At 39.3% G+C, this 12,766-nt stretch overlaps 1 protein-coding gene across 1 annotated transcript in view; it reads left to right on the forward strand.

Moving 5' to 3' along the window:
• Nucleotides 1-12,766, forward strand: part of LOC107192017 (echinoderm microtubule-associated protein-like 2) — a 146,145-nt gene that overhangs the window by 16,491 nt on the left and 116,888 nt on the right. The window contains exon 2 of the mRNA XM_015581191.1: nt 3,807-4,037. Coding sequence (XP_015436677.1) covers nt 3,807-4,037 — 231 coding nt within the window. The remainder of the gene's footprint in view (nt 1-3,806; nt 4,038-12,766) is intronic.

Consider the following 12,766-nt stretch of genomic DNA (forward strand, 5'->3'; position numbering starts at 1 on the left):
ATACTTCACACATACGTTTGTTTTGTGGTACTCAATTTTTTGAAGCTTCTAACATATTCCGCCCTGCCGGAAATAGGAACTTGCGTAAACAATGTATACCTATTTCGCTTTGTTTGTTCAACATATTCAATTACGTTATGTCCTTGTCGTTGTCATAAGGATTAATATACATATTAATGTTTACCCAATCGGTCTGTGTAATTTCTTTTTTCTCCTAAAATCTGGCAGATTCACAAAAAGGGGAACAATCAAGAAGTTAAATTTCTCTACAGTAAGATTTGTTGAAATTCAAAATGGTATCAAATTACAACGATGGAGTTTATACTATGTATTTCTGTTACAAATCTTATACTTAAAATAATTATGGAACATACAAGTTCTATAGACAAATAGAAATAAATGTTTAACATATTTTGTACATAGAAATTTTGTTTGTCACATTTAATTCTCTGTTATATAATGAAATTCATTGTAATTTTAATAAATATCGATTCGAGAAACTATGATGAGGAAGATTGTATAATAAGTGTACAACCTATCCCTCGATTTACACCGTACATACGTTCCATGAAAAATTGTGTAAATCGAAATCGTGTAAAACAAGACGTCGTATAAATATAAAATGGTGGATAGGTTCAACTAAACTTTAGACTGTGTAGTAAATCGAATAAAAGAATATAGAGAAATGTCGTAGGTATGTTCAAAATAACCGTGTAAAATGATGCAAGGATTCTATAAAAAGACGGAATTGGGTTCTACTTAATGCGGACAAATGAATCCCACATACATTTCAAAGACGTACATTTTTCATGCTATATATTTCAATTAATTTATTAAAATAAAGACACAAAAATTAAATTACCAATGTTCCATGATAATTAAAAAAAAGTATAACCAATCTTTATTCTTTGCCAGACCTTTCAAAAGCTAGCATTCGTTTTTAATAACGCAATTATTTCTGTTTTAAAAATGTGCTTTTGAAATCGCTTCTTTCAATATAACAAGCTGCAATATATCTAGAGTACACTGTACTAATATACATATTTTGTATCACGTAGGATTTGTAGTTTCCAATTGTTTTAAAAGGTCCGCAAAAATATAAATTGTAACGTTTCACATTGACCACTGTATACTGTAATTTACTTTCTTCGTGTTTTATTTACGGCTGAAGTAAAAACAATTGGTTCGGCGAAGAAGTTTTCTTTTTATTTATTAAACATCGTACAAATGACTAATTTTTAGAATATCTTACGTTATACGCACTACACTTAGCATGATCAACAAAATCAATTTAAGTAAAAAAAAATCATGATTCCGTTTTACAAATACAACAGCCGCACTTCCTCAGTGTCCCTACGGTTAAATTTAAAGGAAGGATAAGAGGAGACTGAAAACATTTAATATTATGAAAAGTCGAATCAAACTCAATCAATATCACAGTCAAAGATGGATTATTTTTATACTGAAACTCCATTCTTCTGATTTTACAATTGTAGTTTCAATACTTTTATTGTCTCAGGCATACAATTTTTAATTTAAATTCTTGCAAGTTGACTATGGTTGCATTCGTATACAGGGTGCTAATAAAAGTATGGGACACTTTCACATGGTGAATTCTACATGTCAAACTAAGACGAAAATCTAGAATGACGAAATTGCGTTTGAGACTTCATTTCCCAGCTTTTACTTAATTGTTGAAAATACGGGCTCAATACGCATCAACTACACCTGGCGCGATGAGTTATACTTGTTCTTAAGCAGTCAATTCACAACTGATTGTACACGGACTCGATCGATGACGTAGTTAAATTTATAAATGTGAATAAAATTAAATAAATGGAACCAATACGTGAAACAATTAAAGAGCTTGCCTCTCAAGTAAAATAACCCATCATAGGGCCGGTCATAATGTTTATATGATTGTTGTAATATTTATACAGGGTGTCCCAAAATCGATGTATGTTCTTGGAAGGGGTGTTTGGTGGGGTGATTAGAAACAACTTTCTCCTTAGCGAAAAAGTTCTCCGAGGCTTTGTTAACGAGATATTAACGAAAAACCCCGACCAATTGGAGCGCAAGACTGTTGGCTGAACTCCCGCGGTAGTGTTGACTACGCGCTGTGCTTATACTATGAACAAGCAAGTCGGCATGAATCGAAGGAAACTGTGTAGAATAGCAAATGAAAAAGACGTAACAAATAAAATTGATCTTTGTACTTTCATTCGTTAATTTTTTATTTGCTATTCTATGCAATTCTGTTCGATGCCTGCCTCCTTGCTTGTTTGTGGTACAACCATAACTAACCCTTCTTTTTTTTTTTGACGGGGGAAAAACCTTGTTGAAGGTGCACGTCTTCCGCTGGGGGCGGAGACGGCCAATGCGGGGTTCCACCCGCTAAAAATCCCCCAGTGACCCTCTCACGTGTGAGGGCTGGTCACGGGATCGTTCGACTACTCACCGCGACCAGCCCGGACCTTGCCCTCCCTCAATTGAGGGTGGGCTCTTCTCTGGGGGGGGGGGCTATTGCTCTCCTCCGGGGACGGCTGTGGATGCCCCTCCCCCTCCTACCTATAGCATCTAGGGGTCACCCCTCGACGCTGTCTTCTCGTGGGCCGACCGCGAAAGAGGGTACTACCCCCAGTACCACCCTCTCGGCCCTGGTTGTCCTGCGGGTGGCGCGAGGGGTCATCGCGGTTGTGACCCCTGTAAACCGCGCCCTCCGCAGGGCAAACCATAACTAACCCAGGCCAACGCTGCCGCATGAGCTCGGCCGGCAGATTCCCGCTCTGATTGGTCGGGGTTTTTCGTTAATATCTCGTTAAAAAAGCCTCGGAGTATTTTTTTTCGCTAAGGAAAACGTTGCTTCAAATCACCCCAGGAATCACCCCCTTCAAGGATTTACACCTACTTTGGGAAACCCTATGTTTCATAATTATTTTGAACTGTTTGCTTTCAAAGATAGATATTGTTAGTAAAATGCTTCAAAGCCTAAAAATGAGCTTTGCCGAATATACCTATGCTTCAAAAAATCTCAAACATTACATTATTAAAAAAAGGAGCGATGAATGTTTCAATATGTTCATTAATGATGCCCTTACAGAAGCTGAGAAATTTAACAAACAACCAGAATTTCATATAATTTGCCATGTAAAAGGGCTACGTTAATTTTTTCACGAAAACAAAACAGATTTTGTTGCGGACCCTAAACAGCACTTGTTTAGGGCTTGTTCATCTTATCCTATATAAAGTAGAAGTATTTTTGTATTTTTCCAAAATTTAATTTGAACGAAATAAGGGGGTGGTAAAAAGTGGGTCTGGAGAGCAGACTCTGCACAGGGGCGACCAAGTACCCAGAACCGGCACTAACAGGCCGAGTCAGACGTATTTTGCGTAAAATTTCATCTACAAAATATTCACAAATCATTAAAATGCATTCGTGTACCTTTGGATTTTGCAGCATGTTCACAGAGTATACATAGCTGACCACTTCCGTTCTACGTTTAAAAGAATTCTTTGAATTTAATTTTGTCAATTCTGTTTATCAATGAATTATACCGTAGATAGTTGATTTTATCCACGGTTTTGGAATATTTTGCGTGACTAGTGTATCATTTGTCTTTACCTATCACCGGATAAGAATTCCAAAGTACTAAAAATTGAAATGGAACTGTGGAAGGCTATTTCATAGACCGTGTGAATTTATACAACATCCTTCGTATGTATACTGCGCGAAACAATTCCATAAAGCTGCATGAGTCATTGGATGTCCTGTGTTTCACACGCTGAACGAGAATTCCCTTTTGCAGACGAGATGCTGGAGTGCGAGACCGGATCCCTGTTGGGCCGTGTCGCAGACCTCGAGAGGCAATCCTTGGCGCAAAGAGACGAGATAGTTTGTCTTCGCGCTACTCTTGCGGACGCGCTGAGGCGAATCGCCCAGTTGGAAGGACGCGAGAAGAGAGAAGATGACAGGAACGAGCGGAGAAACGAAAGAATGGTGTCTTCGCCCTTACGAAATGGACACGTGCCACTTAGAAGTGAGTACCCTAGGAAGTTTCCTGTACAAATATTATAATACGAATTGAAATCAATTATCTATAATTTGTAAGAAAAACAAGAATGGTAAATACTCTATTATTGGAGCAAAACGAACAAGTTGTAGGGTAAGTCCGGTAGAGGTGGACCACGTTTTTTTTAATGTCCGAAAATCGAATATTTTAGAAATAATGAATATTGTATTCAATGGTTTGTATAGTGGATAATCTTTTCTAACACATGTAATTAGTAGAACGCAATATCTTTATAAATAGTTGCAGAATAAAGAAAATAAATTTTTAGGCTTTGGCCCACCTCTCCCTAACCACTACGGGTGAAATGGTCCGCTCTTATAAATGGTATATTCCTTCAGTAAATTGATTTGTAACAATTATTTTTATCGAGAAAATTTTTTTATTGAACCAATAAACTTGTGTATATTAATATAATTACTGAGCTAGTGTTACTAACTAGTTTGAGGGCAAGTACTGGTGAAATCACGTCTAGCAGTTTACCGAGCGAAAGATCTTCGTTTGCAACTTGGCTAGATAAGAAATCTCTTTGTAAAGGCTAAAAGTTTTGTCTATAATTGTGTTTAGTTAAAATTTAAATAATGTCGATTACACTAAGACAGTATGATTGAGATAGACCAGACGGTACATCTCTACCGAGTATACCTATTTGCGCCATTGTGGTTGTTTTGAACATTATTGTCTGAGGTTATAATTGTATCTACGATACATGTCATTGAAACTCAGTTTATAAAGATGGCGCAATCATCTGCTTAAACAACAGAATGATTCTCTTTTTTATGACTAGATAAGAAAATTGACTGAAAACTAGCTCTTACCACAATTAAGATGCTAATTTTCTTCCGTTGAAACTTCGATGCCAGGTTTATAGACGCGCTGAATAACTTCCATTAAAATAAAACAATACTAACAGGTGGAGCCTTTGATGTATAGTTTGAGAAATACGATTCTGGTCTGTTTCTCCTAATGGTCCATCTCTCCCGGACTTATCCTATGTTTTTCTATTAGATGTCAATATGTTGCATTACAGAAACGGAACTGTTCAATCAAAGATATAATACAGTAAAACTTCTATCTGAATATCTATTACGCAAACTTTTTATAGAATTAGTGGAAAGTAAATGATTATTTCCATATTTTTAGGTTACTGTTGTCCCTATTATGATTGCAGAACATATGGAATTTCTTGAGTTGTTTTCACAAACTAACGAAGGCTAGAGTTTGTAGAATTATCATGAATCTACAATTTACAATGGGTTTCTAGAATAAGAATATTCATAAATAAATAATTATAATCTTTGTTTCGTTACAGTTATACTATATTGAGTGACAAATAAGTATCCCTATTTCAAACTATACTTTGCGCTACTATTACTTTAGAAAATCGCTGCACTACAGCATAAGTTCCTATGATACTATTTTAACGAAATTCTGTGAAGTAAAACTACATATCGACCTTGGCCGCTTTCATCCGCAGTAATTAGTTTGCCAAAATGAACCACTGAAGTGATGGGAATGATATACCTAAATTTTCTAGACACGAAGCATCGCGTTACGCCGCGAAATATCAAAGTTTCGAGGCAATCGTTATGGTAGGCGTTAAGACGAGGCCCGAAACACAGATAGGTAGTGTGGATTCTAAAAGGATTTCCTAACAAGCAGTTTATTATGATTAAGAAGCAGGGTGAAAAGTATGAGAGTTGTTACTACATGTTTATGGGAATTCGTTTTTTTACAAATTAATTCAAGTCTTGTGTCTATAACCGAGTATCCGAGTACAAATTTTCAACTAGTGTTTAAAAATTTTATGTATATGTTTCTGTTGAAACATCTTAAAATTGCTCTGAAATCTCATTCCTTGGATTATTTTACATTGATTTACATTTGTAGAACAAAAATATAAGCAGCAAGTTTTAAGTATGAAGACCTCAAACCTATTTATATGCTCGTTAAATAAGGCAGGTATCTGGGTATCCACACAACGAAAACTGTTGTTCAGTGGAATGGCTTCTAAATTAATAGGAAGAGGTATGGGAAAAAATTATGAGTAAATTATACCGAATACAAAATGCTTGATTGGAATTTGTTTTTTATACATTTATACTAATTGAGACCTTCTACACCTTCTAAATGTGTTCTCTCACTCAAACACTTACGCGTTTTTCTACATATATCAGTTAGTTGGAGTATCGTGACACATATAACAAGGTCCCACTATTTTCGTTTTTCCAGTTGAATCTCGTTGTTGGGATATTGCACGTCCAGAAACTGAGGGTGCAACGATTATTCTATGTCTGATTTACCTGAGTAGGATTGGCTGGGGTACCCGGGTACCTGGTTATTCAATCATTCAGAAAATTTTAGATATCGATATAAGGACTAATTATAAACTAAATTACTAGTGTGTAGTATGAAAATACAAATGACTATGTTTCGTTCAAACTACTTACAATGAGTACCATTATAACATATGTTGGCTTAAACAATAATGTACTCTCCCTTCTTAAAATACAGTAGATTTTGTACATTACATTATTTCGCTAACTGCATCCGTCTACTACAATAGGCACTTATTTTATCACCTTATTATCACTTCATTGTCACTATCTGGGAACCTTTCTTGTCGATCGGCAGTACGAAACTTCTGTTAATGACATTCAAAGATTAGAAAAACGGTGTTACTGGGACTACTAGTTCATTATTTATCGTGAGCAAACATATTGCTGTTGAGTCAGTTAAACGAAATTTGAAAAAAAAAAACAAGTAAAAAATGTCATATGAACGTATGTCCTATATACCTTAGTTTTCGAGTTATGGATGATTAAAGACGTTCGAAGTGCCCTACTCGAGCCTTAACATACTACTGCACACATGGGCGTAGCTAGGTTATCAGTCAGGGGGGGACAAAAATATTAACACATCGACTGCCACAGTGAAGAAGGCTGTACGTAGTCAGACACACTTTATTTTGTTTTTAAAATGATAAATCGTTGAAAATGTATGCGTATCGTTAGTAAAGGCCGTTGGTCGTGTTTCAAATTATACTGCAATATTAAATATTACGCAAAAACTTTGTAACTCTGGAAAGGGAGGAGGGTGCAAAATCCAATGTTTTTCTCGTAGGGTGGGGTAAAATTTACGTTTTTCCGTCCAGGGGGGGGACGCACTCGCTAGAAAATATTAGGTATTCTTCGAATAGTCTCAAATTCATTTGATGTTCTTTCTTGCAGATCGTGCACATTATTCACTTGCGTTGAATGTACAATAGTTTTTAAATGGCCCCAAAAGTATAAGTCTAATGGCTTGAGATCGTGCACTCCGGACAGTTTCTTTAATCATCCATAACTCAAAAACTAACGTACATAGGACATATGCTTATATTACGTTTTTTACTTATATCGGTGTGTAGATTTACCCTTGAAGTGTTGACATACATGTATGAATCATCCTGTATAGTACTAATAGAACAAGATTGTTGATTTTCCAAGATAAGGACTGTTGTTTATAATTGTTAACGATATATTTAACGTGACAGGATGATTTGAATTTCACTGCATCTCTATAAAGAAATCTATTGATAAAACGTATGCTTCTAGATGCGTTATTTTGAAAACCTAAAAAATGGAGAGACTGTTCTTAATTAATTTTTATCACTTCTTGGCAATGGAAATGATTCAGAAATAGATGAACTTGATTTTGATGTTGACCCTGAACGTCCTCGAATACTCCATATTATTCTTTTAGTGTGCAATATTCAGCTTTCAATCGTGTAATGGTATTTAAAATAATTATATTTTTTTAGAAGACATTGCTTTGAAAGATCATGAGGGTATAACAAACGAAGAAGAATCGGTCGTAAATCCATTTTTGTAGAATTAAAAATAGGTCAACATTGCAAACTGAAAATATACAATTCTAAAACATTCTTTTTTTTTGTGAAAAATATGAAGTTAACTTGTGTATGGTTGCCATAATAATTATTTCAAAGGATTTCATGCAGAATATCTGTATTATTAAGTAAACTTTAATAACTTGAATAAAGCTGTTAATGGTTCTGTTGATTGTCTTTGTCCACTACAATGGATATTCATTCCCACCAGCCTTGATGCTTTCAGGTACTACTAACGTATCAAATAGTTTTAAAAGGAATATTGGTCTTCGAATTTTTTAAAAAAAATTTTGGTACACGATACCAGAAAGATGCAGCAGGCGGGTCATAGATTTCAATAGCAAGCATTCCAACGCAAGTAGAGGAAGCCTCACGAAATTGAACCAATTTCAAGTAAAATTCATCGGGCGTACCTGTTAACATGCGACTGTCTAGGCCAGTCTAGGGTCACGTTCCGTTTCCTTCGTCCTTCACAAAGCAATCAGTGCGCTTGAAACTGAATTCCAAACTCCGTTGTTCGTATTAGAAATGCTTGGACAAAGACATATTCCGTAATACATATCTGCACGTATTAATAGCATTGAATTCCAAACGAACGTTTGAACTATAGCATCCTAGCAGCGACCTTTTTCAAGCTACTTTCTTCAAAAGTTTGCTTTTCTTCAAGTTGTATCTTGTTATGACTATGAAAACAATCGTTTTGATTCCGAACTCTGTGCATGATTTCATGTTTACACTGAAGGAGTCCTCACGATTATTGAGTCTTTGTTGATATGCAATTATTGTCTAGGCGTCATCCCTACCACTGTGACCGGAAAGGTGGGGGGGGGGGCGGACTCGGCAACCGCATACTTTGTTGCCGCAGCGCGCCGAGACGGCTTCCCGTTCACGAGCTGACGACTGAACATTGGGAGTCCACAAAAATGTTACATTCCCGGGTGTCGGTGAGACAATGCTAATGCAACGATAAAACTTTTTTATTTGCTGTGCTTTATTGATGAAACTTTTATAAACATATTGGTGGGATTTTTCTAATTAAAATTATACCAAACACGACGCAATCTGGGTTATATTTACTTATGATTTATTAGAATCGATAATGAACTAATATGAACCATTAACAGTTTCTACATGTGTAAATATGATCCAAATTATGTCACATTTGGTATCATTTTAATCAGAAAAATCTCACCAATATACTAATAAAAGTTTCATTAACAACGAATCAAAAATAAAAAAATTTCATCGTTGCATTAGCGTTGTCTCGCGCGCTGGGCAACAATCTATGCGCTCGATGGACTCGACGGACGGAGCGGGGGAATGTACGACGATTAGTCGAAGCGTTCAATCGTCAGCGACTGCCCAGAGAGCTGCCGACGAATACAATGTAGCTGGATCACCTTCAGTCACACATATTTTTATTATTGGCCGAAACGGTACACACACAATCGGACTGTGTCGTCGGCTATAATGTAATCATTGGTCGGCGAGAGCGTCGCAGGCGGGCCACGCAGCCGAGTCGAGTGGGAAAAGAAACTTTTTCTCTGTTTTTCACTGGCTTGTCCTTTTCTACGTTCAGAGTACTACAATGGCGAGTTGCCGAGGCTCGAGCTTCGAGTAAAGAACGTATTCACGGGAGTCAGAACCGTTTCGCGTAGTTCACGATTATCGTCCCCTCGCGGACCCAAGTTAGCGACGATAATCGAGAGGATTCTGTACCATGTTGTCTTTTGCTTATACATGTACCTACGTCAGTCATATACGTAGGCATGTATTATTACGACGCATTTTGCGCCGTGCCCCTCCCGGCCCGAAGTTTGACTCGGGCGCGGAAGAACCGAGAACCGGACCCCCCCCCCCCCCCGCAACGTCTCACTCGCGCGAAATAACATCCGAGCGCTCCTGGAGGATTCGTAGGGACATGCTACCGGTAGAATTTAAACTAATCACGTGGTAATCTCGCGCCGAGCTACCGCTCGCGATTACAGGGCCGTGGCGATCGGGGATGCGGTATCGCCCGTACCCACCGAGTCTGCTTCAGGGACCGCCCCGGAATCCCGTCGAGCGACCGCTCGACCAGATAAGGGTCCTATCCCAGGGGGATAGGACAGGAGGAAAAGGGCCTGCCCTCGCACCGAGCACTGGCTTCGAGAGGTGCTTGGTCGGCCGAGGGGGCAACACGAAACCACCCATTAAACAAGAATCGGCGACCCGGACGTCTTCCTCCGAAGAAGGACCCCACGATGGAGGAGTCAGGGGGCAGGGAACCCGTGAGGAGTCGCAGCAACCACGTAAGAGGGTGTAAGCCGGGCTCCTCACACAAGGGAAGCGATCTCCGTGGCCAGGGGATCCTTCCTTGGTGAGTCGACCCGGGGCCGAAGGAGCACGGCTCCGCAGAAGTCACAGGGGGTACGAGGGGCAATAGGACTGCCTAGTGGGGGGCCCACTAGGTCCTCGCGTCGCGTAACGAGCCCCGAAATCGTCACTTGAGTGGCCCGTCTTAGCGAGTATAGTTAGGTAGCGTATCGCGCGTGTATCGAGACCCGGCAGGGAGCGAGATCGAGAGGAGGACTATCGACAACTGTAAGTGAGCTCTCTCTTCTATTTTTCATACGGCAATCTAGATCTCGTTCGCATGATTATGTCGCGACCGACAGTTTAATATCGTAACTCGCTAACATCGGGAGTAATAATATCGAGAATCCCGGGCAGCTTTCCTCCAGAACGCAAAAGCAATGCGCTTGCCGCTCAAGTCCTTGTATTATATTTTGTTATCGGCGATATCGTGGTACCGTCCGATCACGCCTCTGTAAGTTTCGTAATAAACATCTTGAGCGGTCGTAGACCGCGTAATAACGAAGAACCTAAGATCGTACCGGAATCCGGTGATACCGAGGGCGCGGGCCGCGACGATAGTCGACCGTCGAATTGTTACTCCATTGTTAACTTACCAACACCTTTTTTTTTTTTTTTTTTCAAACGTAGGGGAAATGCCTTATGCACACCTCGAAGTCCTGGGGTAGGACTCCGAGGTAGTGTGGGAACTCGCACCCACTAAAACCCCTACGACAGCCTTCTCGCGCGGAACCGGTGGTGGCGGGATCTCTAACGAACACACCGCCACCACCGCACCTATGCTCCTCGATGATTCACCTCGATGTTGTAACGCGGTCTCGTAAGAGGCCGGCGAGAGAATATTAATAAATTGTTATTCGATCTATTAACCGATCCCGAGAGGTGGCTTCGATTTATTTTATTTGTCTGTGTCGTCCTACGGGAATTCCTGTCGCGGGGAAAGTCTATCGTTCCGATATTTGCGAACCCTGGAAACCCTAGTTTTGTAGAAAATCCGTTGGTGGGTGCTTTCTTCCCGGTCGTTCGGAGGATTTTAGCCCCTTCGTAGGGGCAGGTTTCGGTCCGATATTCGGAGAATATCGGTCGGTACGTGAAATCGTACCTGGCGCCCGGTAAAAGGTCGGTGGGACTCGCGGGGACGCGAACGGTGGTGAGGGACCGGGGGGAAAGCACTTTGTTCGTGCCGTGTAACGGCCGCCCGACCGGCCGAAATCGCGGTTAACGTAACAGTATCAAGACAAATAAACAGTATACAATAGTAAACAAATACATCGTATAAAAACTTACCACAGTTAAGTTAGAATTAAGCAATGTTTATAATAAAATATAATCTAGAAATGAATATATAATTATTTTTATGGAACAAGTGTGTATAGAGTGCAGTCGACTTTCTCGAAAACGAAACTCCATAAGAAAAGTTTTATTCTGCATATTCAGTTTGTTTTTACACGTAGAAAAATTTCATTTTCGATTATATCACGACTTTTCTCGCGCCCTGTTTTCCTAGAGTTAATCGATAACGTCTCCGGAAAAATTCAATTTCAGTTTCGTCATGTACAAGTGCTACAGAATAGAATTCGGACAACGTATCCACTTATTGCTTCTAATTATTATAAATTCGAATGTTAGTTATCGTAATACAGTGTGTCCGTGTCTTTCGATGTGCGCAAGGAATCTGAGCTTTGGCGACGTACTGCACCCTCGAAAAGGTATTTCGTGGATTGTTGTATCTCTTCAGTCAATGCTTAACATTTCTTTTATGGTGATCGGTCCAGCATAAGCCCGATCACTTTACAACGTTGCTCTAAAGATTTGCTCTGCAAATATTTACTTCCGTTCTTTTTAATTTAAAAGAAGATGCTATGTCTCATTCCATTTCATTTTCACAATTCTAACACGAATGTATGCAAGTCTGATCTATCTTAAAACTCAGTTTTTTCTCAAACGAAACTTTGTATGAATAAATTTCATCCCATGTATTGGTGATCAAATAGAGTAATTGGTACAAAGTATTGTAAGGAACGATTGAAAATTAAGGAGCCAAGAAAACTCGCGCAAACAATGATGGTATAACCGAATATATATTTGCTACGTCGTCTCGAACAGTGCGTGTCAAACGACTGCAGATACAAGAATGACCCTCTTCGACCGGGAGGTCCCTTCGTTGCCGTCCACGGAAAACTCCTCCAGGGTCCGTGGCTTATTTACGATATCCCAGGCTGTAAGCAGCCTTTATGTTTGTACTCTAATCGTGCCGCTGGAGGCGCTGCGGAGAGTGTCGTGCGTTGTGCGTCGTGCGTCGTGCGTGAAGCGGGTATACGGGATATGGCTGTGCGTGACTCGCGAGAGCTGTTTTAGTTTTACGGACCGTCTTTTAGTTTAGTCATTAGTTATTCCTTAGTTAGTCTTTAGTTAGTCTTTAGTTCAGTTTTAGTTTATTGCTGTATCGCGGAAT

Source organism: Dufourea novaeangliae, unplaced genomic scaffold, assembly GCF_001272555.1.
Source record: "Dufourea novaeangliae isolate 0120121106 unplaced genomic scaffold, ASM127255v1 scaffold287, whole genome shotgun sequence".
Classification (NCBI taxonomy): domain Eukaryota; kingdom Metazoa; phylum Arthropoda; class Insecta; order Hymenoptera; family Halictidae; genus Dufourea; species Dufourea novaeangliae.